At 54.7% G+C, this 26,915-nt stretch overlaps 1 protein-coding gene across 2 annotated transcripts in view; it reads right to left on the bottom strand.

Moving 5' to 3' along the window:
- Positions 1–26,915, bottom strand: part of ANO1 (anoctamin 1, calcium activated chloride channel) — a 127,835-nt gene that overhangs the window by 80,474 nt on the left and 20,446 nt on the right. For both annotated transcript variants that reach the window (XR_001006770.1, XM_011987073.1), the window contains exons 5-11: positions 26,604–26,658; positions 23,974–24,025; positions 20,942–20,997; positions 15,819–15,860; positions 8,879–8,943; positions 7,417–7,551; positions 1,159–1,319 (exon numbers count right to left, since the gene is read on the bottom strand). Coding sequence is in view for 1 of the 2 variants with exons in the window: in XM_011987073.1 (XP_011842463.1) it covers positions 1,159–1,319; positions 7,417–7,551; positions 8,879–8,943; positions 15,819–15,860; positions 20,942–20,997; positions 23,974–24,025; positions 26,604–26,658 (566 nt within the window). In the remaining variant the exon portion in view is untranslated. The remainder of the gene's footprint in view (positions 1–1,158; positions 1,320–7,416; positions 7,552–8,878; positions 8,944–15,818; positions 15,861–20,941; positions 20,998–23,973; positions 24,026–26,603; positions 26,659–26,915) is intronic.

Here is a 26,915-nt window from a genome sequence, read left to right as displayed (position 1 = left end):
TGAATCCTAGGTCTGATCTCCAGGATCAGCACGCTGGCGGGTGAGGGCCGCACAGAGCCCCGCACCTGGCTGGCCTCCGTCCTCACAATTGCCTTTTCAGTCTGCGTTTGCCCCTTGCCTGCCCACGGAGCACACAGGGCAGTGCCAAGCATGTGGAGCTGCAGGTGAGGTGGCGCTATTCTGGCCCTGGGAGCCTGTCTCAAGCAGGGATGCGAGGTGGGACCAAGAGACCCCTCTGTTCTACACCTGGTCTCTCTGCCACAAATGCTCCCTCCCCCACACCCATGTCAACTCAGCTGAAGGGCCTCATACCTCTTCCAGAATTCCCTCCTGTGCCGTCTCTGCCCCATCTCCTACAAGGTGGGAGCTCACAGGTAAGGATGGGGGCTTAACTGCCCGGCATGGGGCCAGGCTCAGCACAGGCTGCCTACTGTGGGCATCTTGAAGCCCAGCTGGCACAGGCTGTGACATGGGGCTGCGGAGGACAGAATGGCCCTGCTTGCTCCCCCAAAACCTCTGTAGAAATGCATTCAGCCACCACTTCCCAACCTCCCAAGCCCCAAAAGCTGAAGATGGGTGTCGGGTAGGACTGGGGTTAGGGAATCTTCCTGGAGGAGCCCAGTGCCCTAGATTTGGGTGGCAGTGCAGCCCAGTGGCAATCAGGAGCTGAGTGACCCCTGGCGATTCCCAACTCTCTTAGGCCTTTGCCTCCTTATCCGTAAACGGGTGTATGAAGCCTGCAGGGACGCTGCAGGCTCTAGTGAGAGATGGTGCCTCCGGGACCTGGCCCAGGTCAGCTTTCCTTCAGGGTGTGGTGGTCACCAGCAGCAGCAGGGATGGAGGCAGGACCCTCGGGCCTCCCTGCACTAAATCAGCTGCCCTTCCCAGGCCAACACACCTTGGTGTCAGGATTTCTCAGAGCAAAACGTCCCTGCTAGGCTTTTCCTAAGGGGCTCTGGGCAGGGTCAGGAGAACCTGTGTGTCTCTCCCGATGCAGTGCGGACCCCAGTAACCTGAACATAAAACGGGGGTCATCTCCTATGTTTTTTCCTGACAACCCCTGCCTGAGGATGATTTCACCAAGACAGACAGAAGCAGCGTAGGTGCCACTCAGACTCACCACCGCCCAAAAACCCAGTGCGCTGGAGCTCTGCTTACCCCAGAGGGCCATGAAGACAGAGAAGAAGACGGTGGCGGGGTTGTCGAAGAGGTGGCTGGCGCGGGCCGTGGCGCAGGCTGAGCTCATCTTCCAGTAGCTGCAGGTCTTGTCGCAAAGTGGGCACATGGTGATATTTTGTCTCTGGTCACACATCTCCATGCTGCAAGAAAGAGGCAGCCCTGGAATCGCCTTGCCAGGCTGCGTGGATGGAGAGCCTCCTGGGTGGCGAGCTGGCCTGGGAGAAAGCGCTTGGCCCGAGCTGGGGGTTGGCGAGGGTCCCCCAGGTCCCTGCCGTGGTGGACATAGACCGGGTACTTAGCCATGCCCTGTCCCTCCTTGTCATCCAGGGCAGCTTCACAGGCGTGTGACCCATGCTGTTGCACTGGCCCTGAGCTCAGCAGGGCCTCATGCTTGGTTTAACGCTCCCCTGTTGCTGTCTTAAAACACACAATGGGCCGGATGCTGTGGCTCACGCCTGTAATCCCAGTACTTTGGAAGGCCAAGACGGGCGGATCACCTGAGGTCAGGGGTTCGAGACCAGCCTGGCCAATATGGTGAAACCCCCGTCTCTACTAAAAATACAAAAATTAGCTGGGCGTGGTGGCGCGTGCCTGTAATCCCCGATACTTGGGAGGCTGAGGCAGAAGAATCACTTGAACCCTGGAGGCAGAGGTTGCAGTGAGTCGAGATCATGTCACTGCACTCCAGCCTGGGTAACAGAGCGAGACTCCATCTCAACACATACACACACACACACACACACACACACACACACACACACCATACACACACACATACACACATACACACATACACCATACACATACACACACACACACACAGCATACACACATACACATACACATACACACATACACACACACACCATACACATATACACACACACACACAGCATACACACATACACATACACACATACACCATACACACATATACACACACACACACAGCATACACACATACACATACACACATACACCATACACACACAGATACACACACACACAGCATACACACATACACATACAGATACACACACACACCATACACAGATACACACACACAGATACAGATACACATACACACACACAAACACACATACACCATAAACACACAGATACACATACACACATACACATACACACATACACCATACACACACATACACCATACACACACAGATACACCATACACACACAGATACACACACACAGATACACATACACACACACACACACAAACACACATACACCATACACACACACACAGAGTATACACACACACACACATACACCATACACACACACACACACACACACACACAATGATTTTTGAACTAGGGACCTGTATTTTCCTCTTGTATGGAGCCCTGCAACCTCTGTTGCCGGCCCTGGAGGTGGACTCACCCAGGCCTGTTTTGTGGTAGATGGGCCCCAGAACATTCACCCCTGGGGTGACCCTGAGGCAGAAGCCTCTGCAGCCTGTCCTCCAGCCACTTCTAGGAGAGGCAGAGTCCCCAGCCTGCCCCCATCTAATCAGCAAGCCTTGTGCCAATAGCAAATGCTAGCCAGGTCTTTATGTTATAAGGTCCTGGAAAACAGTGAGATGGCAAGGGTCCTTGGTCTGTGCCAGGCACCGTCTACGTGCGGTTCACACAGCATCTCCATCCGCCTGGTGGGGCGGCTGCCTTGGACATGGCCTGGGTGCTCTGGACACGTGAGGTAGAGAAACGGGGACCCCAGGACTCCTCTCTGGCAGACTAGGGGCTGGGCCGGGAGGAATAGGTCCCCAGCTGCCTGGCGCAGCAGAGGCCCACCCTGTAGGCTCACTCGGGAAGCAAGGGGGCTCTGGCGGGGACGATGGTCCTGCTCAGTGCAGGCAGCTGCTTTGCTGAGCACAGGCAAGCCAGGGACCAGATCTCAACCACTGCGGCCAGGAGAAAGGATCTTCGTGATGCCCGAGACCCATCTCTGTGCCTCGTCCCCAGCACTGACTCACTCCCACTAATATTAGAAAATACCAATACTTCCAGCCTATCGGCGGCGCGAGCAGGAGCCTCATTATTGGCCGGCACAGATGTTCCACCTCGCCTGGACCAGCACTGGGGACCATTGCAATCCCACAGCCCAGAGAGGGGAAGTAACTTGTTCAGGGCCACACGGCAGAGTGAGAATGGAATCCTGGTCTCTGTCTTCAAAGCCCGAGCACTGCACAGCTCTCCTCTACTGCTCAAGGGCCGTGGGGGCTCCCTGCGGAAGATGGGTGGCCTGAACTGGGCCCTCAGTTGGCTACTCAAACCCTCTGTGACCCTGGCCAAGTCCTTCAGCCTCAGATCCAGTTTTTCTTTCTGGAAAACGAGGAGGGGTCAGAATAAGGTCCTTCCCGCTCTGGCCCGCTTTGAACTTTCTCCTTTCTGCTGCCTTGGACAAGGTTCTGGGCTCTAAACACACACCCTGGCTGGCTGGGCCAGAGGGTTATCCGGGAGGACGCTGAAGAGGGCGTTTGTTTTTTGACTTTCTGGATACACCGAACTAAGGCACAGAATCATGCCTGGTCCACAGTCGCTGGTACTTCATAAACGTCCCCTGCAAGGCTCGGGGGCCTCCTCCGTGCCCAGCATCATGGGCATTCTGGTTCAATTCTCTTCCTTCGGGTACTGTCCCTAAACATTTATTAAAAAGTGGTGTAGGGTCAGGCACGGTGGCTTACACCTGTAATCCCAGCACTGGGAGGCCCAGGCGGGCAGATCACTCCAGGTCAGGAGTTTGAGATCAGCCTGGCCAACACGGTGAAACCCCGTCTCTACTAAAAATACAAGAAGTATCCGGGCGTGGTGGTGGGTGCCTGTAATCCCAGCTACTCGGGAGGCTGAGGCAGGAGAATCGCTTGAACCTGGGAGGTGGAGGTTGCAGTGAGCCAAGATCGCACCACTGCACTCCAGCCTGGGTGACAGAGTGGTGTAGGTACTGCATGTTCCAGGCTCAAAAGATGGGTAGGTTAAGAACGATTCACTGAAGCCATGGCCATGGCCTGAAGCAGGGAGGAAGTGTGTGTGTGTGTGTGTGCGCGCGCGTGTGCGCATGGGAGCAGGGGTCGGGGGGGTGGGCAGGGCAGGCGCACACAGGTGGTGGGAGAACCTGCACTCTGTGGTTAGCTAGCTCTAGGTTTGTATCTCAGCTCTTGCATTTTGTGGTCCATGTGGCCTTAGTTTTCCCGGCTGCAGAATGGGGTAGCTGATAGTGAAGAGAAGCCGTGTTAATAGGTTGTCAGGAGGATTAAACAACCAACAACCAGTACGAGTGTGGCCCTTGGAACAGTGCCTGGCACGCCTCAGCCATCATGTGGTCATCAATGCTGTTGTCATCGTCATGCAATAGCCAAGTGCCTTGCAGCAGCAGTGAGTTCTAAACCTAAGCCAGGAGCCGGCCTTTCGGGGTTTATCTTGTGCCCCTCACTCAGCCTCCTCTCTTCTGAGGGCCTCTCGAGGGCAGAGGAAAGCAGAGTGTTGGGGGGTGGGGGCAGGACGTCCCCAGTTGGGCACAACGTGATGAGCTCCTCTCCCAGAGAACAGGCATGTAGAAGGCCTCCCCTGTCATCGCCAGCATGTGGCCTGAGGGTGGCCTGGAGTCGCCGGCGGTAGGATTGGGGACAGGGAGGGCCAAGGTGTATGCCAACGGCCTGCCCGTGAGCCTTACGGCTCTCCTGGGCTCTCCTTCCTGCTCCCCTCAGCTTCTAGCACAAACACCATCAGCCCAACAAGAAGCCTTTTTCTGATGGTTTTAAATCCCCCTCCGCCTCTCACTTCACCGCCTTTAGCCAAAATACAAAGAGCAGGAAGCTCTCTTCTTCAGGGAGGACCGGAGGTGCAAGGGCGGCAGGCGGCTCCACGCTGAGCACCGGCTTCCCTGCAAGCTTGGTGGGGATGGGGCGGAAGCTGCAGGAAGCACACACCTCCCGCACCTCCCACTTCGCTCCAGGTCACCTACTGGGCAGGGGTCTTGGCTTTGGCCTCGTCTCCGCCCACAGTGGTTGAATCCTGAGTAACTGCTGTTTGCATGTCTGACCATGTGGTGGAAGGGCCGAGCTGGCATGGCCAACCCCTGGGCTGACAGAGCCTCCCTGCTGAGGCCACCCTCCAAAGGCAGGAAGGAAGGAAGATGGAGGTCCCCCAGGCTTCCTCCAGGACGTCATGGGGAGAATCCCCACCTTGCACTCACCATTTCCCTCTGGCTTTGAGCTCTTAGCCTAAAGCCAGCCTTACACTCCCCACCAAATCTGGGCTACCTTGATCTTTACCACAACCAAACCCAAGTACCCAGGACCTCGTATCATATTCACAAAGGGACACCCTTTCTCCTGCCTAGGACCAAATAGCACCGAAGGGGAGAGAAGCCAGATTCCTCAGAGCTTTGATTCCGGGTGGGTGGAATATTTTAGGTGTTATTCATGTATCAAAACATCATTTAAACACAAATTGACCAGATATGGTCTTTTTGTGCTGCTAAGAGCCAGTTTCTTTCCTAGCTAAGACTGATGGCGTCTTTACAGACAGGCTCAGTTGATACATTTTCCAAACTATAGCTCTGCTTTAGAGATACTTGGCAGGAGTGGTTTGAAAAATAACCAGACTAACATTTTGGACTTTTCTGAGACTTTGAGCCCCTGCAGGGCAGGGCCAGCCCAAATCTCCCTTGACAGTCAATTTCTTGGTGGAGCAATTTGCACACTGAAGGCGCCGCCTGTCGACGTAGAGACCCGACCAGAGGTTGGGAGCCTGGAATTGTCCTTAGGTTCGTGTCAGGAGATCTAAGAAACAGCTACAAAAGCACCAGAGGGGCTCTGCGCAGTGAGGCTGAGCTTCTCAAAACCTGACTCTTGTTTTTTTTTTTTTTTTGGCCATAGGGCCTCACTCTGTCTCCCCAGGCTGTAGTGCAGTGGTGAGACCATGGCTCACTGTGGCCTCGACCTCCCGGGCTCAAGGGATCCTCCAACCTTAGCCTCCCAACGTGTTGGGATTACAGGCATGTGCCACCGCACCAGGCAAAACTGGACTCTTGTTCTGGAGTCACCTGGGGGAGCTGGGCCTCTGAGTGAGGCTCAGCTGTCTCAGGTCTGGGCCTTCTTTTCTGAGCTCCCTGACGTCTGACATACCCTGGATGAACAGCAGAAGGCACGTCGGATCTACATTCAGACGCCTGCCTATGCTGTGGGATGCAATCCTCCCTGATGGAACAGTTCCTGCAGGATTTCCCGGGGCTGCAGGTAGCCTTAGGAAGCTGGGCAGGTGGAACCTACTGTACAGCCCACAAGTGCCAGCCTGCACTGAGGCCTCTGGCATTCATGTCTCACCTCCTGCAAGCGCCAGCCTGCAACGAGGCCACTAGTGTTCATGTCTCACCTCCTGGGAGCACCAGCCTGCACTGAGGCCTCTGGCATTCATGTCTCACCTCCTGCAAGCGCCAGCCTGCACCGAGGCCACTAGTGTTCATGTCTCACCTCCTGGGAGCACCAGCCTGCACTGAGGCCTCTGGCATTCATGTCTCACTTCCCACGAGTGCCAGCCCGCACCAAGGCCTCTAGCGTTCACGTCTCACCTCCTGCAAGTGTGCCAGCCTGCACCAAGGCCTCTAGCGTTTACGTCTCATCTCCCGTGAGTGCCAGCCTGCACCAAGGCCTCTACCATTCATGTCTCACCTCCTGCAAGTGCCAGCCTGCACTGAGGCCACTAGTGTTCACGTCTCACCTCCCGCAAGCGCCAGCCTGCACCAAGGCCTCTAGCATTCTTGTCTCACCTCCTGCAAGTGCCAGCCTGCACTGAGGCCGCTAGCATCCAAGTTTCACCTCCCACGAGCACCAGCCTGCGCCGAGGCCTCTGGCATCCATGTCTCACCTCCCGGGCACACAAGAGAACTTTCTTGTCACATAATGACCAACAGTGAAAAGGAACGAGTAAACCATAACAACCTTCAAAGAATGAAAATGGTCAGATGTTTGTTTTATGCCTTTCTCTTAACAATAAAACATAGCCTAGCACAGATGGGCCTGAGAAGGGCACCCAGACTCCTAGACGGCTTCGAACCATGTCCTTTCCTCCTGACGGCTCGTGGCTTGGCGTGAGGTTTCATGTGTACAGGAATTGGAGTGACAGGCCAGTGTCCCAATGAATCGTGCAGCTGGGATGGCAGGAGAGGGCTCCCTGGTGTGTGCTGCGGGGTGGTGGGGGGGCTGCCGCCTACCTGGGGATGTTTTCGTCCACGGTGGCACATCCGTACAGGAAGACAATGATTCCCACGATGGAGGCAGGGATGAGCATCTGGGTGTACACGCCCAGCCAGGCGAAGTACAGGCCAATCTTCTCCCCAAAGTACTTCCTACACCAGGGGAGCAGAGCAGAGTCAAGCCCACTGTCATTCAATAGTAGCAGGGAAACATGCCCCGGGCCCTCCCCAGCAAGGAGCAACTCAAACCGGGGACACTGGTTCTCTCATCTGAGAAGCAGAAAGTGGGGTCCTGGGCCACCCCATCAGGTTGGGGGTGCTCTCTGCTTTTATGAAGCCCTCCCCTCTTCTCTTTTTTTTTTTTTTTTTTTGAAATGGAGTTTTGCTCCTGTTGCCCAGGCTGGAGTACAGTGGCACGATCTGGACTCACTGCAACCTCTGCCTCTTGGGTCCAAGAGATTCTCTTGCCTCAGCCTCCCGAGTAGCTGGGATTACAGGTGCCCGCCATCACACCCATTGCATTTCTTTATTTATTTGTTTTTGAGATGGAGTCTTGCCCTGTCACCCAGGCTGGAGTGCAGTGGCGCGATCTCGGCTCACTGCAACCTCCGCCTCCCAGGTTCAAGCTATTCTCCTGCCTCAGCCTCCCTAGTAGCTGGGATTACAGGCATGCACCACCACTGCCAGCTAACTTTTGTATTTTGAATAGAGACAGGGTTTCACCATATTGGCCAGGCTGGTCTTGAACTCCTGACCTCAAGTAATCCACCTGCCTCAGCCTCCCAAAGTGCCGGGATTACAGGTGTGAGCAACCATGCCTGGCCCCCCCTTCTCTGTGGTGCCCCGGGAAGGTGGGTGCGTTTCTGTGTGTGATGGCCCACGCCGGTGGGTGTGGGTGTACTTCCCCTGAGGCTGTGGGCTCCATTCCAAGCCCTGTTCAGCGTAAGGACTGGAAAGCACCTCGGCCAGGAGGTTCCAAGAAACCCAGTTGCTCCTCATGTTAAGTGTGGTTGGCACCTTGATGGCTTGAATGGATTTCTACCAGCCGAGCTCTGGTGGGCAGGTTACCTAACCTGGTCCGCCCCTCCTTCCTGCCCTGTGGGGACAGAGATCCTCTTGGGAGAGGAGAAATCCTTACACATCAGAGGCAGCTCTTTCCTTCCCCTCCACATCTCAAAGCGGGAAACCCCTCCAGCCGCCCAGTGAGGCCAGGCCCGGCAGTGAATTTAGGAGATGGTAAATGTGACAAAAAAGGGCCCACCCTCCACGGAATTTGAATAAGTTGCTTCAACCAATGCTGGCCCAGGCTCTCAGCCCTGCAGGGACATTTTGGGTCTTCCTACACAAGCTCTTCGAGTTCAAACACGTTCCCAGGCACTGAATATTCAGAGTGGTAGAAACCCGCAGGGACGTTGGCGGACGTTATCCAACTGCCGTCGGACTAGGGACTGGATTCCCGCAGGCTGTGGCGCGTTCTTACCTGACCAGGTCGATGGGCTGGTACTTATAGAAGACCCCGTAACACGCCCACTCTTCGTACAGGAGCTGAGGGGGAGGAAGCAGTGGGGTTGGTGACCATGTGGCACCCTGAGGTTGCTCCTTGGAACGCAGCAGTGGGGACTGAGCCTCCGTGGCATGATTCATTCATCCCACAAACACTTCCTGAGACTGAGCTGTGTGCGAGCAAGAGCGGGCCTCCCTTTGTAGGTGAACGTGGGGATGGAAAAGAAGCTTCTGGCAGGTTATGGAATGTGAACTCTTCGTGATTTGACCTGGAATTGACCTAAATGGGCCGGACGCTGTACGGCTTCTCACCTTTAGGGTTTTTGGTCGTCCCCATCAGACACCAAACCATTCTTTACAAAGGGCACAAAACCACCAGGGTTTTGAGCAGAGAAATACCAGTGGCGAAATTTTAAAAACTCTCACGGGATGCAAAGATACCCGAGGTTTATCTCCTGAGATGGGCTGTCTGATTAACGGTGCTTCGTGAAATAAATGAAATTGACACACACACCCTGTTACCCCCCCAGGCTTTGGGCAGGGACGGTAATGAGTTTGGTGGATTGGAAGCCTTGTGTGAACATGCAGAGGATGTCCTGAGGAAGATGCCGGGTTAGGACTGCTGGTAAAAAAATAAAAAAAATAAACCCACGCGTGTGGGTGGTTAACGCTTTACAGACCTCAACTCAAAGCCCAGCGACAGGGCCACACTCAGGGAAGGCAGGATGCAGGTGCTGCGAGGGGCCCAGAGGCTGTCCCGGGGCAGAGCAGCTGCCCACCAGCAGCCAGAGGCAGGGCAGCTGCCCTCCTCCTCAGTTCAGAGCCCATTCTGGGGTCAAGCTGCCTCCCAAACTCAGAGTCAAGATCACAGCTGGGGGACGAGGGAACCCCTTGGAGCCTCCGTAACTCCTCCCAGTGTCTGGAGGGCGGGAAGTGAGTGTGAGCCGTCTCCACAGCTGACATAGCCTCGCGTGCCTGAGTGTCTCGTCTGGGGTAACACTGGGGTTGTGCACTATAGAGAGCCCCCCACTGACAAACAGGGAGGGGAAACAGCGCAGGCGTACCCACAGCTGCCCCCACCCAAAGTCACAGGTGGAGGGCGTGTTTCTGAAATCCACAGAGGGGCCGTCTGCTGCTGCACAGCGCCTCGAAGCCACCAGCCTCACCTGCAGCTGAGCATGGCTATGGAGGGGCTTGTGACTTGTCTGCGGCCCTGGGCAGGTTCCCCCACCCCCGAATCCAGAGTCCTGGGCAGACCCCTTCCCCCATCCCTGTCTCCTCCTTTACACTGAAGGATGAGATCTCTCCTCCCAGGGCACGGAGAGAAGGCAGATGGGCTCCTGTGAGTTCGTGATGTGCAGAAGGTACAGGGTGGTTCTGCATCAGTGTGTTTTCTTAGGCAGATAACGATGAAAAGGCCACAGTTTCACTGTGTACATAGGCAGGCCTCGGCCAGCAAGCCTTGATGAAGCAGAGCTGCACCTCTGCAAAAGCAAAGCAGCCATCGCTGACCTGGGCAGCTTCCTCCCCTCACCTAGAGTCAAGCCGCTGATTTATGCCATAGATAGGTGGAAGATGCGGCAGAGAGGGAGGAGGAGGGAGGGAGGGGACAGAGAGACAGAGGGAGGAAGAGGGAGAGACAGAGACAGATGGAGAGACAGAGAGAGAAGGAGGGAGGCAGGGAGAGAGACAGAGAGAAGTAGGGGGGAGGGAGAGAGATACAGAGACAGATGGAGAGACAGAGACAGAGAGAGGTAGGGGAGAGGGAGAGAGAGACAGAGGCAGATGGAGAGACAGAAACAGAAGGAGAGAAGCAGGGAGAGAGACAGAGAAAGGTAGGGGAGAGGGAAAGAGACAGAGACAGATGGAGAGACAGAGACAGAGAGAGGTGGGGGAGAGGGAGAGAAAGACAGAGACAGAGACAGATGGAGAGACAGAGAGAAGAAGAGAGGCAGGGAGAGAGACAGAGAGAGGTGGGGAGAGGGAGAGAGAGACAGAGAGAGAAGGAAGGAGGCAGAGGGAGAGGCAGAGAGAGGTAGGGGAGAAGGAGAGAGAGACAGAGACAGATGCAGAGACAGAGACAGAGAGAGAGAGAAGGGGGAGGGAGGAAAAGAGGGAGAGAGACTGAGACAGAGACAAGAGAAAGGTGGGGGCGAGGGAGAGAGACAGAGACAGATGGAGAGACAGTGACAGAGAGAAGAAGGGATGCAGGGAGAGAGATAAAGAGAGGTGGAGGAGAGGGAGAGAGAGACAGAGGCAGATGGAGAGACAGAGATAGAGAGATGGAGAGAGAGGTGAGGGAGGGAGATGGGGACAGAAGAAGGGAGGGAACGAGACAGGGACAGGGAGAAAGGACACAGTTCTGCACCGGGGGAGGAAGGACCCGCCCTCAGTGGTTCCCACCATCTTCTGACAGACACGTGGAGGGGGCCCACCCCCAGCTTTCTACATAAACCACTTGACCTCGGTGGACTTTTCTTCCTGCCAAGAGGTGACATCAATCACTCTGCACCGTCAAGGCAAAGAAATCCAACTAAAGACTCCACTGTTAGTGCTGGAAGGACTCCAAGGTGGCACCTTAGCCCCGGTGAGCGGGCGGTGGGGTGTCCAGGCATGGGGGCTGTGGACTGGAGAACCAGGCCAGCCAGGTGGCTTCAGTCACTGTGACCTGGGAGCCTTCCAGCATCCGGACCCTGGAGGGATCCCAAAAACCCTCAGGTGTCTCTCTTGTCGAAACCCCCTGCCAGGACTCACACGGCTGCCGCCGGCCCTTGGTGACATGGATGCAGTCTTTAATTGGTGTACATCTTTGCCCCTTGCCTTTGCCTCTAGAACAGAGGCACCAGAGGGACCAGGTTTGTCTGGTCCTTCTCACCCTCCATGCCTCCAACAGGGCCTGTGGGTTTTCAGTAAGTGACTGTTGAATGAATGGATAAATGGATGGATGAATGACATGTTGGGCTCTGTGGCTCCCAGTCCAGACCAGGGATGCAGCAGACCTCAGTCCACACCTGGAGTCAATCCCCCACAACCCAAGCCACCCCGCTCCCCCACAGGGCCCAGGTGGTCCTATTCTTCCAGTGCCTTGGCAGGAGGAGGCAGCAGCTGCTCAGCAGAATACCTTCTGCATATCCAAAGACAGCTCTGGGGGTGTGTCTTGCTCACCCGGGGTTTAGTTCTGTTGGGTGTGAACTCGCCCAAGATCCTGGAGGAAGGCGCTCACTCTCAAGTACTCCTACGTGTTTGTGGTCCCATGATCAGACCAAGAGTGATGGCTGCCCTGCCGTGGCCCAGACCTGCCTCCTGCTTAAACTTCCCTACACTCTCTTCTGCCCACCCTCCAGCTCAGCACAGGAAAATGTCCTTGGCTGCAATTTCCTTTCTGCCCTGTGAGGTACCCAGGGTCAGGCACGCGGGGCTCCTGCCACTGATGGGAACAATAATGGAGAAGGCATGGGGTCTGTCACTGGAAAGGCAAAAACTCAGCGCCAGGCTGTGATGTGGAGCCATCGCGGCAGAATGCAGAGTTCCCCACAGCTCTGAGTCAGGACCCAAACACCCATCTAATCCTCCCTCCTTTTCTTCTTTCCATCATCCATCTACCTACCCATCATCCATCATTCATTCCTCCAGCATCCATCATTCATCCCTCCATCATCCATCCATCATTAATTATTCATCCCTCTGGCATCCATCTATTCACCTACCCGTCCACCCATCATCCATCCACCCATCTATCCATCATCTATCTACCCACCCATCATCCATCATTAATTATTCATCCCCCTGGCATCTATCTATTTACCTACCCATCCACCCACCCATCATCCATCATTCATCATTCCATCATCCACCATTCACCCATCATCCACCATTCATTCCTCCAGCGCCCGTCCATCCATCCATTCATCCATCCATCCATCCATCCTCCATCATTCATTCCTCCAGCACCCGTCCATCCATCCATCCATCCATCCATCCATCCATCCATCCATCGATCCATCCATCCATCCATCAGCCATCATTTATTCCTCCAGCATCCATCATTCATCCTTCCATCAGCCACCCATCCAAAAATCATTAATTATTCATCCCTCCGGTATCCATCCATTCACCTACCCACCCACCAACCCATCATCTATCATTCATCCTTCCATCCACCCATCATCCATCATTAATTCCTCCAGGACTCATCCATCCATTTATCCATCCATCCATCCATCCACCCACCCACCCACACACCCATCATCCATCATTCGTTCCTCCAACATCCATCATTCATCCTTCCAATGGCCATACATCCATCCATATTAATTATTCATCCCTCAGGAATCCATCCATTCACCTACCCACCCACCTATCATCCATCCAACCATCCATCCATCATTCATCCACCCACCCTTCATCCATCCTTCATCCTTCCATCATCCATCCACCCACCCATCATCCATCATTCATTCTTCCAGCATCCATCCACCCATCTACCCATTCACCCACCTACCTATCATCCATCCATCCATCATTGATTATTCATCCCTCCAGCATCCATCCATCCACCTATCTGCTCACCCACCTATCATCCATCATTCATCCTTCCATCAGCTGCCCATCCACCCACCCACTCATCATCCATCATTCATTCCTTCAGCACCCATCCATCCATCCACCCACACACCTACCCATCCATCAACCATCCATCTGTCTATCCACCCATTCACCCATCCACCCACCCACTCATCTATCAACCGTCATTCATCTCTCCACCATCCATTCGTCCACCCACCCGCCCATCAATCATCTATTCATCCATCCACCCTTTCGCCCATCCGTAATTTATCCATCCATCCATCCATCCATCCATCCCTCCCTCCATCCATTTATCCATTATACACTTATCCATCTCCATCTCTATCCATCCATTTATCATCCCTTAATCCACTCATCCACCAAACTGTCATTCATTACTCCCTGACTACCCCCATGGGCCAGGCATTGTATCCACTGCTAGGACCTAAAATTAAATGGGGAGTGGGAAGCATTCCAGGTAAACAGCTGGGCCTGGACAAACCCACATTGTGTTTGCTGGGCCTGGCACACAGTAGTGCACAGTAAATATTTCTTGAATGAATAACTAACTGAATGAGCTAGTCCTGGCACTCATGTGACCATCAGCCAAGCAATCCTGAGATTAGAAAAGCAGCCAGTGTGGCTTGAGAATGGAGGAGGGGGAGGAGGGGGTAGGGTTCAGGGGCCTGTGACCCAGAGAACTGAATTCAGCCAGAAAGGAACTGCTGGTGTCCATGGAAAAAGCATCTTTAGGGGGAGGATAGGCATCTGCTAAGCGCCAGAGGGGTGCAGAGGAATGAAGGGGGCTGGACTCTGAGGCTGGAATTGGTCAGGACAGGCCTGTGGAGGGGATGTTCCTTTTCCAACAGGATTGGGGTGGGGAGTTCTGCAAGTCATGGGGTCTCAGACGATGCCAGATGTTACACTAAAAATAACCAAATATGTAATTTTTGTGCTAAGTTAGATAGCATCTTCATCTGGACTCCCGGGCAGGCAAGCTGTATCAAGTACCAAAGATTTAAAAACATGTATGGGGGCCTGTGGGGGGAGGCTGAAAGGAGGAACGTTCCATACACAGAGGTCCTGGCCCCTGGGAATTGGGACAAGGCCACTATTGTGAGGTTGTCAGGGAAGCATCTCTACCCACCACCTGCGGAAGGACCAGCAGTTGAGGCAAGGTCTAGGAAGGACTGCTTCCCGGGAGGGAAGGCTGGGCACGTTTGGGGAACAGAGGCTGACGTGGAGACCTGGGGGGAAGGCTGGTATCGGGTGTGGACCCATGGGGGAGAAGGGAAGAGCAAATGGCTGTGGTGGGGACATGTTCTTTTGGGGGGCATGGTAGAGGAGCAGAGCTTCCTGGGGAGCCTGGGTGGGAAGGGTGGAGTTCCCATGCTCAGAGCGAGGGGCAGAGGGTGGGGACCGACGCTTTGGGGAGTGAGGGATTAGCAACAGCCACTAAAGAATAAAGGGGCTGGCTGGGTGCGGTGACTCACGCTTGTAATTCCAGCACTTTGGGAGGCTGAGGCGGGTGGATCACTTGAGACCAGGAGTTCAAGACCAGCCTGGCCAACATGGCGAAAGCCTGTCTCTACTAAAAATACAAAAATTAGCCGGGTGTGCTGGCAGGCACCTGTAATCCCAGCTACTCTGGAGGCTGAGGCAGGAGAATCACTTGAACCAGGAGGCAGAGGCTGCAGAGAGCCGAGATTGTGCCATTGTACTCCAGCCTGGGTGACAGAGTGAGACTCCATCCCCCCACCAAAAAAAAGAATAAAGGGGTCACCCAGTGTTTCCCAAAGTGTGTTCCCTGGAACACTAACTCGACAACTTATCCATTTAAAAGGGTTCCAGGTGAGGTAAATTTGAGAAATGCTTCACTGACCACCATCAAACAGGTTTCCCCAACGCGCTGCTGGGGGCCATTGTTCTCTGTGCACCTGGTCTCAGTGGTTCCCAAGTTTATTTGCCTGGGAGCCCTGTGGGATCAGGCCACGTGCCAGCAAGGACTGCTGGAGGCCCAGGCACAGTTCAGATTGTCCTGAGAAGATAAGGGAAGGACAGCGTGTGAGGAGTGGGCTCCGGGAGGACGGCTTTCCCTTTCCCATGCTCACAGCCACCTGCCGAGGGCACTTTTGAGAATCAGAAAGAGGAAAACAAACCAGCCACACAAAGCTCAGGGACTTTTCTCCTGAAACGGCGAGAGGGGACACCCGCTGCTCAGCCCCCTGCAGCGAGCGCCCTGGGGAGGCCCTGGAGGCCAGCGAGTCCTCGGTCCAGCTGCAGACCCACCCCCGCCCCAGAATACCTGCAGCCTCAACAGAGCCGCCTCCTGCTCCGCTCCATCAACTTACTTTTCTGTCGTTGAACTCCACGTTTTCACCCTCGTAGTCTCCCTGTTAAAAAAGAGGAAAGGGACTTTCTTATCATCCGGTGGCGCTTTGGAGGCACTCACATCCATAATGTTTCAAAACACAAACCCCAGCAGCCCTCGTTGACACAAATTAGATCATCCTGGGAAAACATTTCACAGAGAGCGGGAGGGTTGCCCGGGTGTGCCCCCTGTTCCGATAGAAAGGCCATGCCAGTCCCTGTTGGCCTCCAGGACGGCCTGAGCGGCCTCTTCCCTCGACACGAGGGGACTCTAGGAGAGGATCCACGGTCAGGTCCTTGGAACCAGAAACACAAATGAAAGCGGGCTTTCGTGAGCCGAGGTTGCGCCACTGCACTCCAGCCTGGGCGACAGAGCGAGACTCCGTCTCAAAAAAAAAAAAAAGAAAGGGGTCTTTCGGAGGCAGGAAGAGTCCTGTCATAGGGTGTGCATACGTCCCACTCTGCTGGGACAGTCCGTGTCTTGCTCCCTTTCACTGTGGAGCATCCCAAGAGGGACAGTAAATGACATGGCCACTGTCGTCTAGATCAGTGAGTCCAACACTCCCATTTTACAGATGGAAACACTGAGGCTCCGAGAAGCAAACTGACATTTCTGAGGACACACAGCTAAGATTGGTCAGACCCTGACTTGGATCCAGACCTTCAAACCTAAAGGAAGAGAAAGGTGTAAGGGTTGAAAGCCCGTCTTGGGACATCATGGGTCTAGACTGCCTATGGCTGTGTGCACGTTACCCTCGCAAACACTCAAAATGATACTGAACTGTCATTCAGTGAGCCCCAGATAACTACAGTTGACATAAGTTACTGGGGAGGAGCAGCAAGGGAGTGGCTCTGTCGAGGTTCAGGGCATGGCTGGCCTGGCCTGGCTAATGGTTTTTTTTTTTTTTTTCCGAGATTATAGGCATGAGCCACCATGCCCAATCAACCAGATATTTTTGACGAATGAATGAATGAATGAATGGATGCAATAAGCACAGGATTGGAATGGGGTAGGATGCAGGACAGCTTCACGGTGAGGAAGATGGAAGTAAAAATGTAAAGCTGAAACTACATAGCATGCAGTGAGAGCCTCACCATGGCCGCCGAGGCCAGCCTGAACTTCCTTTCAGTCTTATCGCTCAGGCTGGAGTACAGTGGCGTGATCTCGGCTCACTGCAACATTTGCTTCTGGGTTCAAGTGATTCTCCTGCCTCAGTCTCCCAAGTAGCTGGGACTACCACCACACCCAGCTAATTTTTGTATGTTTAGTAGAAACAGGGTTTCACCGTGTTGGCCAGGCTGGTCTCAAACTCCTGACCTCAAGTGATCCGCCCGCCTCGGCCTCCCAAAGTGCTGGGATTACAGGTGTGAGCCACTGCACCTGGCCTGGCCAACGAGTTTTAAGAATATCCAGGCAGACAAAGCTATGGGACTCTTGGGGGTCTGTCCAGTGCCCTCTGCACTCACCAGCAACTTCCATGACTCCTCTAACCCCTGCCAGGTGGGGACAACTTGACCACACACTCAAGCAAGCGACCCAGTGCAGGTGGTCTTGGAACCAAGATGCTCTGAGAGCAGTTTAACCAATTTCCTCCTAAGTCTTCAGGGGGTCCTCACCCACCCAAGCCTGATTCCTTTTAGTGTTTCCCAGTCTCTTTACGTGGATGAGACAGCCACACGATCCCAGCAGCGTCTCATTTATATGGAGGTCCCTACGCTGGGGACCTCAGGCAGGGAGATGTTAGTCAGGAGGAAAGCCAAAAAGTCACCAAGTAGCCGACATAAATATCAAAGTCCTTTCAGTTCAGGTGATACACTCTGATTCCAGGAGACTTCCTCAGGGTCTCGCCTGGAGCGCGTGGCTCTTACCCACACACAGTTCTACCAGGTTGTTATCTGGTTGGCAATGGCATTTACCAGATACTCTTTTTTTTTTTTCTGAGATGGAGTTTTGCTCTGTCTCCCAGAGTGGAATGCAGCGGCACAATCTTGGCTCACTGCAACCTCTGCCTCCCGGGTTCAAGCAATTCTCCTGCCTCAGCCTCCTAAGTAGCTGGGATTACAGGCATGTGCCACCATGCCCAGCTAATTTTTGTGTTTTTAGTAGAGATGAGGTTTTGCTATGCTGGCCAGGCTGGTTTCGACCTCCTGACCTCAGGTGATCCACCCGTCTCAGCCTCCCGAAGTGCTGTGATTACAGGCATGAGTCACTGTGCCCAACCGACCAGATATTTTTGACAAATGAATGAATGAATGAATGAATGAATGAATGGATGGATGGATGGATGGATGGATGCAATAAGCACAGGATTGGAATGGGGTAGGATGCAGGACAGCTTCATGGTGAGGAAGATGGAAGTAAAAATGTAAAGCCAAAACTACATAGCATGCAGTGAGAGCCTCACCATGGCCGCCGAGGCCAGCCTGAACTTCCCTTCAGTCAGTGTTCTGGGTAAGGACATGGGTGCACGCAAGTCAGGCCAGAACCAGTCACCTCCGCAAATGCTTAAACATCAGCTGTGGTACTTAGCAGCATGGGTGCCCTTCAGTTGTATGGAAAATCTGTGGCTGTAAAATTCTAGATTCCCTAAAGATACCTGACACCCACAGCCCAGGGCTTCTGGGTCCCACTCCTTCTGGACTGTGCACCCCTGGGCAAGTGGCCGGAGCCCCTCCAGCCTGTTTCTCCATCTTTAAAGTGGGAACAGACCCCACATGACTGCATAAGGCACGATGAAGATTTTGAAAGAGGAGATTCGCTGCAAGGATCTTGGAGATGCTTCTTGTGAGGCTGGCTCTCTGACAAGAAATAGATCCAGCTGATGAGGGAGGTTTGCACCAGTCAGTTTAAACTGTTGACAGTCAATCCCTAAGACAAATGCAGAAGTGGCCGCCAAGAAGAGGGATGCATTTGGCCTCTGTGACAGAATGAGGTGGGTACGCAGTGAGGCGCTGGAGTTGCAGAGTGTCACTAGGGACGGCTTTTGGCCCCAGCTCCTCCACAGGGGCTGTTCAACCTCAGGCAAGTTACTAAACCTCTCTGAGTCTCTGCGTCTGCACAGGTTATATGAGGTACAGTTCCTCCTAAACAGAGGGCTCTGCACACAGTAGGAGATTAACTATGTTCATTTCTCCCCTTTCCCTTTTAAGACTTAAAGGGCTGACTCAAAACAGGCAGGAAGGGCCGGAAACATTTTGGCTTCCGTACCTCAACCTCTCAGCAGGGATTACCTGCTTAAAGGTCAATCGGGAACATGGATGTAGCTCTAGGCTGCCTTCTTGGGATCATGGGCTGTGCCAGGCAGGGCTGTCTTCCTGGCACCCAGCCAGAGCCTGCACAGGGTGGAGCAGAACAGCCAGACCGGCTGGGTCCTCTGGAGGAAAGCCTGACAGAGGGGAGGAGTGGGCTCCTCCAGACTCAGGGCTTCCGGGCAGGAACCCGGAGCCACTGCCACGGTCTAGGGGCTTGAGCCCTGCCCTTGGAATCTCCTCAGACAGGTCACTGGCCGAGGCAAACTGACTCCATCCAATCCGAATCCACACCACGTTTACTGAGCACCTATTAAGTGCTGAGCGCTGGGGCTTCCTTGAGACGACACACATAACTAAAGGTGGTCAGACGGCGGTGTCTGTGCAGGTCAGGGACCATCCGAGGCCCAGAGAAGGGAGGAAGAAGCCACTAGTCCTGGGGAGGAAGGCAGCAGGAAGGCTTGGTGTGGGAGCTTCTGTCTGCCTGGGGTGGGGCGGGGCGGGGAAGAGTACTGTAGAAGGAACAGCATGTGTGAACACACAAAGGGAGGAAACGGGGCTGCTCAAACACCCCAATCCCCGGACCTACAGGGAGGAGGAGGCCCTGACAGGGAGGCCACGAGGTGACGGATGGCAGATCTGCCCAGACTCCTTCCCTTGGGGTCAACCCTCTGGAGAAGACACCTCTGGATTGCCCTGTGGGATCCCTGCACCTTACATTTGTCTAATCCAGTGTTTCTTCCTCAAGAAGAGAGGAATTAGGCTGGGCGCAGGGGCTCACACCTGTAATCCCAGCACTTTGGGAGGCTGAGGTGGGCGGATCGCTTAAGGTCAGGAGTTTGAGACCAGCCTGGCCAACATGGTGAAACCGTGTCTCTACTAAAAATACAAAATATTAGCTGGGTGTAGTGGTGTGCACCTGTAGTCCCAGCTAGTTGGGAGGCTGAGGCTGGAGAATTGCTTGAACCCAGGAGGTAGAGGTTGCAGTGAGCTGAGATCATGCCATTGAACTCCAGCCTGGGTGACAGAGCAAGACTCCGTCTCAAAAAAAAAACAAAAAAAAACATAAATAAATAAATAAATAAATAAAAGAGGAGTTAGGACAAGTTCTGATTCCTGACCCACAGATGGGGACACTGAGGCTCAGTGAGACAAGGGGCTGACTCCACCACTCAAGGCGGAGGAGTGGGTAAGTGGCTGGGACTGGAATCTGGGTCTCCTTAGACCCAGGCCTGTCCCTTCTCTCCTGCTTCTTGGCTCCTGGCCTTTGCACATTTGCAAAGTTTCAGAGCTCCTCTGTCCGGGATTCCCACACTGCTCAGGCCCCGAGGCCCATTCCCAGTGCCCTTGTGAACTTAAGTCCCTGTTTCCATAGAGACAACAAGAAGACAACCTCTCTCTCTCCGCCCCAAGTCAGCTATACTTGTCAAGGGAATACTAGTGGGATCTGGAGCTTCAGCTCAGGAAGTTGGCCACTTGCTCTGCAGAAATAGACACGTACAGAGCCCTGGTCATTCTGCCAGAGACCCGGACCAGCCAGGGGTAGGGGAGCCCGGGCCAGGGAAGACATTCTGTGGACCCGCTGGCTGTGAGGTTCAGAGGATGTCAAGGCAGAGCACCTGCCACCCGTGCCCCCGTTTTGTTGGGATTGTTCTGCAAGAAAAGATGGCCCTGTGTGTAAATTCTTGGTCCCCACCCGGGGAACAGGGAAGGCCTGTGTACAGTTGACATTTACAGCGAGAGCCAAGCAGGAAGCTGTGACCACAGGATAATTACAGCTCCCTGGGGGGTGTGGCCCGGAGGGATTTGGGGAGTCAAATGACGCAGAGATAAATCGTGTGTTCAGGTTACTTACATCGTGCAGTGGGTATGCAGCTGCGTACACGCCATTGGCCAGCAGGCTCGTGATGCCTTAAAAACAGAGGCAGAGAGAAGGTTACGGGACAGGCGGGTCTCCCGCTTCACATTGTAAAGTCACAGCAGTCACAGGGCCGTCTCAGCCACCAAGAGCTTCTCAAAATGAAATGAACCTGACTACACAGAGCCCGCCACCTCTGGGATTCCTTCCCCAGGAACGACAGGGCACAGCCGGGTTATTGATCTATCAACTAGGAGATGACGGAGCACATGCTCGATTGGCAGAATTAGGAAGACACAGAGAAAACCCCAAGAGGCGACTCCATCTCAGAGGCAGGCGGTGTGAGCGGACCGTGGCTTCACTGTCACCCCAAGCCTCCGATTCACCAGCCCCCCCACCTGTCCGAGGCAAGCCTGCAGATGGGGAAGGTGGGATGTAAGCGGTTAGAGAAGCTGAATCATGAGGAAATATACGGATGGAGAAATTGATGGTGTCAGAAAACACACATACAATTCGGAATTAGATTTTAGATTGATTGGGAAAACCGGAGGAGGCCCACACTTACCATACTTCCCACATTTCCGCCTTTTACTTAGAAGGGCGGAGTCCTTCTTTCTTCCCTCGCCTTGCCCTGTTTATACATTGGCTATTAGTGATGTGGAAAGGCCTGACAGGACCAAAGCTACATTTGGGGCAGCAAGCGCAGGTGGCCAGCGATTCTGGCGGACTCACAGCCGGCCAGTGCTCCTGGAGGCAGTGGAACGCTGGCAGGGCCCCTTTTTATGTGGCCCTGGGGGGCACATTATAAAAACACCATGGGCACATTATAAAACACCACGCCTGTGTGTCCTAACATGTGTGCATGCAGGCACCCAGCCCCAGGAGACTGCGAGAGAGGACGGGAGAGCCAGGGCCATGCGTAGGAAAGGGTTTCCTGGAAATCTGATCTTGCTCCAAACACATCGTGGGGGTCCAGCCGGGTGGGGGCGTTTCCATGGGACCCTTTGCTGCTCATGGAACCCCCTGCTTGGCTGAAGAGGCTTCCTAGGCAGTAAGAGCGTTTTTCACAGCAGCCTGGGCGGCCCACCCTCTGAGACTCCACCTGATAGCGGTGGGAAAATGACCTCCTGGAGTCCCCTCGAAAATGGGCCATCTCTGTGGTCAGTGACCTGGAATGATCAGGGGACCTGAGGGATGCTTAGAAATCAAAACCAGAGGAAGGGGCTTAAGTCACATGTGTGAGTGAAAAGTTTGTCTGCAATAGAAAGTGGACATGGGACCTGATCCAGGCTCGCTGGCCTCCTTCCTGTTGCTGGAATGCTGCTAGCCTGGTGCTGCCTGCCACAGGGCCTTTGCACGTGCCACTCCCTCTATCTGCAAGGCCTTCTCTCATCACAGTTCCTAAATCCCCCAGCTAGCCCCACCCTGCTCATCCTGCAAGACTATGGTACACAGCTTGGTGGGTGACGTACTTGAGGATGAACTCAGAGGTGGGTCAACTCTCAGACAAGGTGCCGTGGTGAAGCAGGGCTGAAGAGGGGGACCCACGTCTATCCGCCCTGTCACCAGGTGCAGGGAACCAGCCCTGCCACAAAACCGGTGGGAGCACAGAGACCCCGTGTCCCCAGGGACCAACCCGGGCAGAGAGCCAGCCTGGGCCATGCAGCCCGAAGCTGCTGGACTTCTACTGCAACCATACACGTTTCTACTGGAAGGAACGCTGCAGAGACCCGGGGGGAAACTGAGGTCCAAGACCTAGCCCTGGGACCAGAACCACACCTCCTCCTTACCTCTAGTGACCTTTCCAAGGCTGTGCCCTGGCAGCAGCGACCTAGAGGAGCAATTTCAAAAACCCAAACTCCCGATGTCACCTTCTTTTCTGCCTGACCTCACTGCAGTCGTGTGGACTAGGGTTTGGCCACTCTAGAGGATCTCAGTCCTTTTGACCCTGGATGGGACTCCTCCACACTCCCCTTGACTTAGGACATGGACTTAGAGACTTCGGGCCTGCAAGGGTATCCCTGTGAGTGACCACAGGCCATACGGTCGGGGGTCAAGCAGCCACCCGAGCAGTCAAGGGTTCGTCTTCTTTCTGTCTCCCGGGCCTGACCCCAGGAATTCAAGTTCTGAGCCGTTGACTCCCACTGCTCTCCATTTTACTTCCCACGGCATTCCTGCCACCACAGGAAGCCAAGGCAGCAAGATGGTCCCTCCCGTATGCACAGACTCCAGCTCTCACCAGACCTGCTGTGTCCCCAGGGAGCCATGGCCTTGTCATTTCAGAGGCTTCTACAGAGTGATGGATGCTACCCTATGGCATGGCTCTCAGCAGGGCAAAAGACAGCTCAGGAAGGAGGGGAGGAGAGGCCGGAAAAGGCATTCCTTTGCTCTCCAATGTTTTGGCTTTCACAAATTGCCTGCAGCTGTGGGCGAGGGACCTACTGACAGGGGAGGTTCTCAGCTACACAATTTAATCAGGAAGATTTTGTATCTATGGCTTAAGGGGTTCTGGAAACCGGTACCCAGGGAGCCTGGTCAGGATGGTTTTGTGGCAGCTTCTGGAATCAGGCTGTCTGTACCTGGTGGTGCCTCGTCAGGGGCCCTGCTTTCAGCAAGCCCTGGTGAGCTTTTAAGGGTCTGGAACACCGCACGGAGATGTCCCCTGGCTGGAACCCCGATTACTTCCCACGGGACCGTGAGGGTTAAGAGAGGGCCAGGAACCCCCAGTCACCCCTAACGCTGGTCTATTTCCAGCCTGGATTTACCGCCCCTGCAGGGAGAGTCTGTCCACACAGCTCACAAACCGCTCAGGCCAAAATGAAGGATGCGTTTGTGTTTAAAAGTGCTGGGCCATAAAACCGCCCTGCACGCTCCCAACCCAGCCCTCCTGTCTGAAACTGTTACACAGGCTTAAATCAAAACCCTCTTAAACGCCCCAAGCCGGCTGCCCGCCTCCCACAGAGATGACTCGGAGGCGAGATTCCCACTTGGAGACCAACGCTGATCTCAAGCCCCAAAAACATGCTTACCCATGCTGTACTTGGCCTTGGTACACGTCGTTCTCTTCAAGATCTCATAGACCTATTGCAGAGACAAGAAGGAGGGGTGAGCAGTTACTGAAGGCACCTCCCACCAGCAGAAACAGTCTGTTGTGGCTGGAGAGGACCTGGTCACACATTACCCATGAAGACCTCTTTGGTGCTATTTTCCAAGGAAAGACAACGGCCTTTATTCAGGGAGGGCTGACCCAGCTGAGGGCTCTCAACACTATCAAAGGCTTGAGATTCTCAGGGAGAAACAGGTACCACCTGCAGTTCCCATCGTTCACTTCCCACTTTCATCTGGGAGTGATCGCAGCTGGTCCCAGCAAAGCACTGCTGTGCTCTCCTGGGCCTAATGCTGGTGTCCTGTGTCACAGCTGTGCCACATACCCTGCCTGGTGGGTTTACAACACCCTTGTGCTGAGAGCTGAGTTGGAACAGCACCACCCCGGGACACAACCCTGAATGTTCTAGGACTCTGGGGGATCGGGGGTGGTGGCAGTGAGGCGGGCCTTGGGATCCATTCCCCACGGCGGCAGGAGGTGGCCACCATCGGGCTCTGGGTTCCCGGTGCCTGGGCCGAGCCCTGCTGAAGGGATCCCACCCCAGCCGCCTGCCCCTTGACTAGTGAAATATTTTGTTTGGTGGCCTCGGCAGCTCCGGCTCGGGAGTCTCTCTGCCTGGACCCTGGTGCCAGCTCTGCCATTTGCAGCTGTGTGATTTTGGACCAACGACATCACCACCGCGGCCTCAGGTTTTCTATCTGTAAACTGGGGTGAGAAGAACTGGTTCTGCTATGCAGATGTGCATTTCAGAGCACACCAATTCGCCTCTACTCTCTCAGGCAAGGCCAACGTCCTTCCAGTGTCCCCAGGCCCAGATCATCTGACCTCTTCCCCTCTGCCTCCACCGGACCCACCTGTCCCAACAATCCTGCCCCCTGGCTACCTCTCTCACTTTCCAAAACCACTCCTGCAGCCACAGGGCCTCCGCCCTGGCTGTTCCTTCTCCTAGAAGCACTTGTCCCCTTCAGATCAGAATAGGTCCAGGGTCTCGTTAACAATCAGGCCCTAAAGCCACCACCTTCCCGGCGGCTCTGTCTTCCAGCTCGGCTTGCCTGTCCCCACCTGCCAGATTATAAATGTCCTCAGTGCCTCTTTTCTCCCACCAGGTTCGGGCACACAGCAGGTACCCAATACATCCGTGCTGAATGAAGGAAGGAATCACCCACTCAGCTGTTCTCCATGGCTCCCTCCCCATCATCCCTCAGATCTAATCGGTCCTGACCTTGCCGATTCTCTTGTAACCACCTCCTGCCTTCCACATGTAGTTGTAGCCCCCATTGATGACCACTGCCATGAGCCCTCATCTACCAGTCACCTGCCCTCCCACAGCTGGTCACTGGCAGTGATCCTTCTGGAACAGATCTCACCACATCCTCAACCTTGCTCCACAACCTTCTATGGCTCCCCAGTACCTACAGGCCAAAGGTCTGAAACCCAAGACCAGCACAGTGGGCCTCTCCCTATCGAGCACTGCTGTTCTCTGACTCCTATCCACTTGCACACTGGGCCACCCCAACGCCAGGGGAGAGTGAATGGTGTGGAGGAGAGGAGTGGGGAAGGGCTGTTACTCCTCCACGCCTTTGCCTAGAACCTCAGCCAACCCTACATGCTGTTGGATTTTGATGACTATTAGGCCCGACTAACCAAGGCCAAAGCCATGAATTCTCAGTTTCTTTGGAGCATGTTGGCCATGTAGAAACTGGCCTCCAGGGTCTCTGGGAGAGAGAGCCCCTCCTCCCCGCCCCAGATCTGCCTGTCCCAGCAGTGGCTCAGAACCCCCCGTGCTGGTGCGACCTGCACCACCCTCCCGCTGGCTGCCTGCCAGTCTCAGGTGGTGGTCATGAGGAGCAGTCATCTGGACAAGGTCACCCTGGCTGCCTCCTCCCAGCTCTCTGTCTCTGCCCAACCAGGCTGGGCTTTCTGGGCGGGGAAGAGAGAACAACAGCAACAGTTTGGCTGCCGGGTTAATTTCTTGTTTAGATTGAAGTTGGGTCCTGAGCCATGCACAGCCCTAGCTTGGCTGGTGGACAGGTTGGATAAACACGGAGCCAGTGCGTTGAGTAGGGCAGGGTGGCCTGGTCAGATTTCAAACCTCAGTTGGCTCCTCTGGCAAAGGCCTGGAAAGAGATCTCAACCCACACGCCTTCGCCTCCATCACCCCCTCCCTCCTGCCCACACCTGCCTGCCCCGAAAGCCCCGCGTCGTGGATTGATGGTCAGGCATGCACAACCCCACCACGAAGAGGCTCTGAGAGATGTGCTGAGAGCTGCACAGATCCGGAAACACCGACCTCTGAAAACATTCCAGGGGTCTGGCTTCCCTCCTGCTTTCCCGAGCTCTGTGCTTATTCCCTTCCTCTGAGCTGCCCCAGCCTGGGGCACGACCATCCCCTGGGCCCCTCGCTGCCCTCTCCCTTTCATTATTCTAATTATTTCTGTCACAGACAATTAGAGCCGGTTTCCACCGGGAGGAGTTTCACCAAAATGAAATTATCATCTGGATCCCCAGGGCCACCTTGCCAGGGAGCCGTTTCCAGGCGCGCGAGATACTTACAATCGTACTCCGGGTTTTACTGTCAAAAAATGAATCCTTATCAGACAGGTCAAACCTGTGGAAACACCAGGAAGGAAACAAGACACAGTTCACCAGAGCCCGTGGTTCTCCGGGTTTCAAGGCCCCGGGAAACCACATTGTCCCCATTAGCGGCGACTGTGAAATGGACGGAACTCTGTCCGCACGCCAGGTATGACCCGTCCGCCCCTGGGCATTTGGAACAGTCTGTTTCACCGCCCCTGCACCTGGGCGAGGCCTGAGACCCACACAGGTGGGAAGTGACCTAAGAGGCAAGTATGGTCAGACCACCCC

Source organism: Mandrillus leucophaeus, unplaced genomic scaffold (assembly GCF_000951045.1).
Source record: "Mandrillus leucophaeus isolate KB7577 unplaced genomic scaffold, Mleu.le_1.0 Scaffold30, whole genome shotgun sequence".
Lineage (NCBI taxonomy): Eukaryota > Metazoa > Chordata > Mammalia > Primates > Cercopithecidae > Mandrillus > Mandrillus leucophaeus.
This window is presented reverse-complemented; position numbering and strand designations above follow the sequence as displayed.